Genomic DNA, 8,505 nt, shown 5'->3' with positions numbered 1-8,505 from the left:
TGAAGGACGTGGGGGGGGGGGGGGGGCAAGGACCATAGGGTCCTGCTCTGTTTCACTATGACAAGATCAGGGTGTAGCAAGAAAACTCTGGATAGCTGTTTATAAAGGTCTCCTAGGGTGACATTAGCTTAGAAATTATTACATTTAAGGGTGTGATCTTATACTATCAGTGTCCCAGAGTAGACTGGCATGTTTTAGTCCACAAGAGTTAAAAAAAAAGAAAGAAAATAAACCAAACCATTTGTTCATTTGTTGGGGGGTGAAGCCGAAAAAATAAATAAATTTTTTAAAAAATAAATAAAAGCAGCAATAAAACAAAAACATCCACTATCATCACTTCTAATCAACATTTATCATATGTCTTACCTAGTATAAGAAAAAATGAAATTATAGGCATAGAAATTGCAAATAAATAAAACTGTCATGATTTATGATATGATCTTTTATGTAGACATTCCAAAATTATCTATGAAAGTATTAGAATAAAGTTTAGCAAGGTGGCTAAATATAAGATCACTATCCAAAAGCTAGCTGCATTCATACACACCAGTAACAAATAACAAACATTTTAAAGCACCACATATTATTGTTATCAGAAAGTATCAACTACATAGGACAATGTGTAAGAATTCTACTGTTAAAATTATAAACTAAAAAAAAAAAAAAAATTAAAGAAGACCTAAATAAAAAGAAGTATACTCTGTTCATGGAGAGAAAGACTCAATATCATAAAGATGTTAATGATCCCAAATTGGTATACAGATTCAATAAAATTACTAAAAAACTCAAACAGGGTTTTTCAGAGAACTTGGTAAAATTATTCTAAACTTTCTAAGGAAGATAAAGTACCATAATACTTCGGAAGAAGAGGAGCAAACTTATTTTTTCAGTACTAGAGATTACTATGAAGCCAAAGCAATGAAGACAGGATGGTATTCACAAAAATGACGGAACAAAACAGCAGAGGGTGAAACAAAGCATTTTCCATAAAGCTTTTATATATGACAGAGATGGTATGTCAGTTCAGTGGGGGAGAGCATTAACTTTTCAATAAGGTAAGATTAACAACAACAAAAAATCATATACAAAATAAAAATTAAATTGGATCTCTACCTCACACCAGGTACAAAATATTAAGTACAGACAGTATAAGGTCTAGATGTTACAAACATAACTTTAAAATTCTTACTACTATATAGATGAATTTCATTTATATATCAAGGTGAAAAAAGTTTCCAAAGTTAAAACAACTAAAATTAAAAACATATACCTTCAGGAATTCAGAGCAGCAATAAAAAGGAACTCAAGGGGAAAATGAAGACAGGATTCAAGCTGATTACAATCTCAAATGAAAATGGAGGGATGCGATGAGGGGACTATATGGTTAGATATAGGTTACTTTCAAAGTTCTCACTTGTGTTTTAAGTAGTGCATTCAATGTGTGCTTATCATTAAAGATTAATATGCTATTTCATAAGTAAATAAAAACATATTTGCATAGAGAGCTGATCATGATCCAACGTTTATGATTAATTCGATTCTGTGTACTTCAGAACCAACTAGTGTATACATTATTAAAACAAACCCGCAAGAAAATATCTCACCACCTGTGGAGGGAGTAAATGCAGAATTGGCATTACAAAAATAATAATGTAGACAAAGTTAAAAGTTATCCTAGCACGTAGAGCAAAAAGGTAAAGAAATTATAAAATGAAATTTGAAGCAAGGTAGAGAGATGAATGGTATCTAATATTCAAATAATGTAGTTTCAGAAGGAGAAAGAAAAAAGGAATAGAGGAGAAGTAATAATTCTTAAATATATATCTTTTTCCTGAGAAGAACACTAAAGTTTTCAGATCAAAAATCCTCGCCAGGATGGTTAAAAATACACACACACACACACACACACACACACACACACGTGTGAAATTTCTGCACTCTAAAACCAAAGAAGAAATCTTATAAGCTTATACAGAGGGTTAACAACTTATCTACCAAAAAAAAATCAAACGGTATTAAACTACACAGAAAAACATAGTTAAAATTAAACACCTAAACACCTATTTTTAAAAAACTTATTAGCTACTAACATGTAACACAATTAAGTAATATTTTTGATGAAAGGTATATTGTAAAAAATGTTAAATATCATCATTTAAATTAGAATTCCATATTATCCCAACAAAATCAAGAATGCTATAAGTAAAAATATGCTAAACAGTCTTATCTTATTGGGGGCACAGGGAAGGAGAGAAAACTATTAATTATTTACAGAAAAAACATGCCTAAATATATTCGTTTAGAATTAAAAGAGCAGAAAAAGCTCTTTAAATAAATCAAAGTCAGAGGGCAATAAAACGATTAAATTTGTTATCACTATATATGGAAACGATGAAATCTTACTAAAAGACCAGCAAAAACATAAGTTTGGATTAGATCCATTAGAAATACAAAGATAATTTGATGAAATTACATTAAAAGTAGAGATGTCAGTATCTCTCAGAATTTAAGACATAAAGACAAAAACATGAAATATTCAAATGACACTATAAGTGTTCATTTAATATATAAATATAGAACTCTGTAACTCTCAAAAAATACATATCCTTTTCATATGATCATTAAAACCTCATGTACAGGGCTTCCCTTGTGGCGCAGTGGTTGAGAGTCCGCCTGCCGATGCAGGGGACACGGGTTCGTGCCCCTGTCCGGGAAGATCCCACATGCCGCGGAGCGGCTAGGCCCGTGAGCCATGGCCGCTGAGCCTGTGCGTCCGGAGCCTGTGCTCCGCAGTGGGAGAGGCCACAACAGTGAGAGGCCCACGTACCGCAAAAAAAAAAGAAAAAAAAAAAGAGCCGCATGTACTTAGTTGTAAGAAATTCTTAATAAATTTCTAAAACTATTACAGATCATATTCTCTAAACGCACTGTTTCAACTGTGGTGAAACTAAGAAACCACAATTTTAAAAATGCAACAAAAAAAGCAAAACAAAAAATATTTTTAAACAATGAAAGAAAAAATTTTAAAGATACTAGTCAAAATTTGGAAAGCATAACTAAAACTTGCTCTAAATAAAATGGTCAGCCTAATATAGTCCTATTCATCAAAACTTCAAAGTAACAAGTACTTAGTTTGAAAGATCAAAAATAGTTAAAAGTTACAAATTTTGAAGGGTTTAACCTAATGCTACACTAAACAATTCCAAAAGTGTAGGAAAAAAACAAAAAGCTCTCTAATGCTTTTATGAGCTAACCTTAATAGCCCATATACATATAAAAGCAAACCTTGGAACCAATCTCATTTAAAAATAAAGATTCTAATTTTTTTTTAAATTTAGTATACTGAATTTGTAGGCATCACGACTGAATGAGATTTTGCCAGAAAGCAATACAGATTAACGGTTAACAGCAGAAGCCCCTGAGTCACGTGGCCCAGAGTTTAAATCCCACTCTTAACATATACTAACAATGAAATGTTGCTTTAGTTCTTAACTTCTCTATTACTGTTTCCTCAACCGGGACATGAAGGTAAAAAAAAAAAGTCTCCACCTAAAATAGTGGTTGGGAAGATTAAATGAAAATAAGTTAAAACTCTTAGCACACTTTCTTAACATAGTACATAGTAAATATTCCTTCTCTTACAATCGTTCTTACTGACATATAAAATATCATCAGTTGTTGCAAAAAAAAACAAAGACGGGCTTCCCTGGAGGTGCAGTGGTTGAGAGTCCGCCTGCCGATGCAGAGAACACGGGTTCTTGCCCCGGTCGGGGAAGATCCCACATGCCGCGGAGCGGCTGGGCCCGTGAGCCATGGACGCTGAGCCTGCGTGTCTGGAGCCTGTGCTCCACAACGGGAGAGGCCACAGCAGTGAGAGGCCCGCGTACCGCAAAACAAAACAAAACAAAAGACATGTGATAAAGAGTCAACATCTAAATGTGATTTCAAAGCATTTTAAAAACTTATACTGTAAGGACATTTCATATTACAATGAAACAATACATAACAGAAACTAGTATTAACCCTAGTAGTATTCTGTAATCTTAGCTAAAACAATAAAACAGTTTATGAGTAAAGAGGTGTAAAGATTGACAAAGAGGAGGTCAGATGATAATTATTTGCAAATGATATGGCCTGCATACAAAGAATATTGAAGAATATCAACAGAATATTAGATCTAATGAAAATTCATTAAGGCAGCTGGATACAATGTTAGTATAACAAATCAAAATTAGGTGAGAAAAGAAAGGAGTAAAAAGGGAATAAGCAGCTGGATCCCTTTCTCTCTGCAAACCAAGTCTTATGCTAATAACAAGATAAGCAACTATTTCATACTAAAGAATATCCATTTTATATAATGTTTAGAGTGATTTATATAATGTTAACTGTCCCTTGAAATGTTGTATTATATTTTTATAACTTTAGATAATACCTAAATTAGAAAATACTACATTATTTTAACTAAGAAATTTACCCTGAATTCAGCTTGTATTGTTTTGCAAGTTTTGTTTTAACTCTTAATTTGGTTAATCTGTGACATCCTTCCCACCTAACCCCCAGTATAACTAATTGAAAGTTGACTGTTGATCCATAAGATTCCTTCTGCCTCCATCCTCTACTATTTCTTTTTTATCCTCCCTGTCTGGAATAAATGTATGCTTCGCTCCACTAAACACTCAGATCTTAAAAAGTTGCTCATGTCTAATCATACTAACTTTAAGGCTTTAAAAGAAGATTCAGAGGCATTTAATGACTTGCCCAAGGTCACAGAAAGGTGATTTAGATCAACCAACATCCTAGTCTTTTCACTACACCGCCTGTATTCTAACAGTTGTCCACAGTTTCGAACTTTCATCGTTTCTCAATAATGTTAAATCATGAGATTCAGTTAGGGAACGAAAATAACCCCTGCACTTGCATTCCTTTTAGAAAACACTCACTCATTCATCAAATATTTACTGAAACCTACTAAGTGCACTGAGCTGTTCTAAGCCCTAGGGTGAAACGAAATAGGCAAAATACCTTCCCTTATGAACCTTATGTTTTATTTAACTCAGGAGGATACATTGAATGAAAATAGTATCCAGCTCACTTAACTCCACAAATTAATTTGGTCCCTGAGAGGAAGGCTACTATATTGCTGCCCTAAAGAATCCTTATTTGGTAGTGTATATATGTCAATGCTACTCAGCAGCATAGCACAGGAAGATCAGCTTGGTTCTTTGAGACCACCTAGAGGGGTGGGATAGGGAGGGTGGGAGGGAGGCTCAAGAGAGGATATGGGGATATTGTATGCGTATGGCTGATTCACTTTGTTGTACAACAGAAACTAACACAGCATTGTGAAGCAATTACACTCCAATAAAGATGTATTTTTTTTAAAAAAAATCCTTATTTGGGACCTAAATCTATGAATCAAATTTCTGAGATGCAAGGATCCTACACTTAGGTAAATATCAAGCACAAAGGCTGAAACACATGTTCAAGAACAAAATTATGACAGATTTTAACTGTAGCTAATCTGCTGCCAACTCCACCTCACCTGTATCATCTTAAACCTCAAAAAAATAGCTCTCTGCAGTTACAATTAATCTCATAACTCCCTGACATGGCTAAACTTGAGCAATCAAGCAAAGAACACATCAGAGGAAAAGACAGCCCTTGCCTTATGTTACCCTGTGACAAGCTACTCTGTAGGTGACAAAAGACATATGAGTGTTGTGCATTTTTTTTTTAATCATGCATCCTTCTGGAAGAAAAAAAAAATCTTGAAAAATAGAAAACTGTTCCAACTACCAAAATATGGCTCTTTATATAAAGCTAATATTATACATGAGCATACAACACACAAGTTTTTAAAGGAGAGCAGAAAACAGGCTAAGATTTTGGTTATGCAATATGCACTAGACAATTCTCGTTTTACTAATAATTCATAAAGTTTCTAATTTAAAAGCAAAGAGTTTCACTTTTGTTTCTTCTAAAGTAGTTCATTTCCTAGTTACTAGCTTGAAGTCTACTTCCTAGTTACTAGCATGGTGAATTTAAATCGTCAATTCATTTTAAGTGGATGGTTTAAGGTATTTGAACCTATACGAATATTTTTAAATAGTTCTGAGCAACAAAGTAATAGTATATTGATATAGAAAGCAAACACATTACATGTTTCTTTTAAAAATAACACATAAACACCATGATGGAAGTATAAAAATAAATGCAATTGTATTGCTCTAAAAAAATGTCCACAGTATCAATAAGATGATCTGACAGACACACACTAAAAACAGCATCATGATGGTAATATTTTAGACTAACAACTACACCCTTTGTTTAAGGAGGGGACTCAGTAAACTAGGAAACTGGACTTGGTGGCCAGGACCACTTTCAGTAATTTGATTCTTGATTCACAATTTTACGCATAAACCTCTGAATCGGGCAGATCTGCATTACCTAATTTTATGCTAAAGAAGTACTTTAGTCCAAAATCAATTTAAAAAACTCACAAATTTCTTGCCAATGTTCAAATTTAAGAGATGTGAAAAATATGAGTTATATTTCCCACTTTGAAACACATAGCCTTTAATATTCAACTTTGGAGAGAACTATAAACAGAAGCAACACCAAACCTATTAAATATTGCTTAGTATACATATGACCACAAGATCCTCCTCTAAGTGTTAAGACTCTGTCATACTCAACATCAAAAACTAAAGTTTAAGGTATTCCAAACAGAATGGAGGGGATTAGGAGATAAACTGTTCTAAACTCCCACTATTAATCTAGAATTATTTCACTGTAAATAAACTGCAGTCTGCAATAGTCTTCTAAATTAACCAGTACAGCACACAAGAGTTCCAAAGACAAGTTTCCCAAAGCGCCTAAACTAACAATGCACTATCCTTGCTTTCCAAAATTCTTGAGCATCTTCAATTACCTCAAGTACTATAATAAAATTCTAAAATTAATCTCAAAGCAAAAACTTAGCAAGCTGCGTGTATACACAGTCAGCAGGACAGCAGCCCTTATTCTAAAATCGAGCACAGGTAGGATATAACAATGCCAAAACTACAGCAGGGTGGGGCATTCACTACTCTCCCAGAAAAATCAAATATACTTTTGGTAGCTGCTCTCTGTAAACGCTGGTTGCCCCCATAATTCCAAGACGAGTAAAGCAATGTTTTCCTTTTGCCCAAAATGCTTTTCACACCAATGACCACCCCCCCCAAAAAAATTAAGTCATAGCCAACTACTTTTCAGGATATGGTGCAAGCCGTGATAGTGCACTTGAGATTCTGAAAGCAAAATCTAGAAAAAAAGTAGCATCTCTCATTACTTAACGTAAAAGATCTGAAACTTCACAAACGCAGATTTTTTTCTTAAGTGAGTGACCATTTGAATGTGTGACTGAGGCAAGAGTAAAGGGTGAACGATGGTACAAGGTCAAACTTAGGGGACAAAGGATTCCTGGAATAAACATGGCCAGAAAGGTTTCCTTAAGGGACAGTTTCTATATTCAAAAAAGAAAAAAAAGAAAAGAAAAAGAAACGGAAAGAAGGAAGGAAGGGAGGAAGGAAGGGAAGGAAGGGAGGGAGGGAGGAAGAAAGGAAAAGGAACCAACCAAATCCTCTACTTTTACACCAAGTCTACCTGGTTAATGTACCTGTCCCGCCAGGCCGACTATTCAATTCTGGTGGAGACCCTTTTGCAAAATAGCAGGCCTGGAATGCTCCTACCTTGGAAATAAAAACTGGATTCAGAAGGGATGACAACCGGCTATTTCTTTTTTAAAAAAGAGGAGGAAGATAAAGTTTAATTAAGAAGCCATATAGAGGAGTGCTGGAATGTGAGATCGCGCTCAACCAATACCCACCCGGCACCGTCTGTTACAGGAAAACAATCGGCAAGAAGGAAGTGGACTGAAACCCGCTAACTACACTCCGCTTTCCACACGCAGCCCGGAACTGGGCGCGACGCCCCCAAAGCGGGTAGGGGCGGGGGCAGCAAGGGGGAAGCCCAGGGCAGCGGAGGCCCGGGCGGCGGCGGGGGAGGCCGGGGAGGTCCCGGCCGAGGCGGGTGAGGGCGGCATGTCAGGAGGAGTGGGGCCGGGCCGCGCCGGCTCGCGGCTTCGCCTCACCTTCTGCGCCGCGCTCTGCTGCAGCACGTTCTGCTCCACGGTCATGACCCCCGCAGCGCCGGCGGCGACACCGGCGGCGGCATCCGGCTCCTCGAGCATCCTCCAGCCCTGACTGCCAAGCTCCGCTGAGTTCCAGGGAGCGGTGCGGACGGCCGGGGAGGACAGCGCCCCCGCCAGCCAGGTGCGAAGCCGATGGCGGGCGGCGTGCGCGGGCAACGTGGGCTGGCGGCGAGGTGCAGACAGCGAGGGCCACGGCGGCGGCCCCACGACTCCGCGCGGCCCGCCTCAGCGCGGCTCGTCGGCAGCGGCCCGGGCCATGAGCGGGCAGCGGACGCTCGGCGCGGGGGGGCGCAAGCAAGCCGGGACTCGTCACG

General features: G+C 37.3%; 1 protein-coding gene across 2 annotated transcripts in view; it reads right to left on the bottom strand.

Moving 5' to 3' along the window:
• Positions 1 to 8,505, bottom strand: part of USP25 (ubiquitin specific peptidase 25) — a 140,945-nt gene extending 132,440 nt beyond the window's left edge. Inside the window, exon 1 of one of the 2 annotated variants that reach the window (XM_007454290.1) lies at positions 8,132 to 8,505. In XM_007454290.1, coding sequence (XP_007454352.1) covers positions 8,132 to 8,230 — 99 coding nt within the window. In that variant the 5' untranslated portion in view covers positions 8,231 to 8,505. The remainder of the gene's footprint in view (positions 1 to 8,131) is intronic. The other variant, XM_007454289.1, reaches the window with a different exon arrangement.

Source organism: Lipotes vexillifer, unplaced genomic scaffold (assembly GCF_000442215.2).
Source record: "Lipotes vexillifer unplaced genomic scaffold, Lipotes_vexillifer_v1.1 scaffold729, whole genome shotgun sequence".
Taxonomy (NCBI): domain Eukaryota; kingdom Metazoa; phylum Chordata; class Mammalia; order Artiodactyla; family Lipotidae; genus Lipotes; species Lipotes vexillifer.
This window is presented reverse-complemented; position numbering and strand designations above follow the sequence as displayed.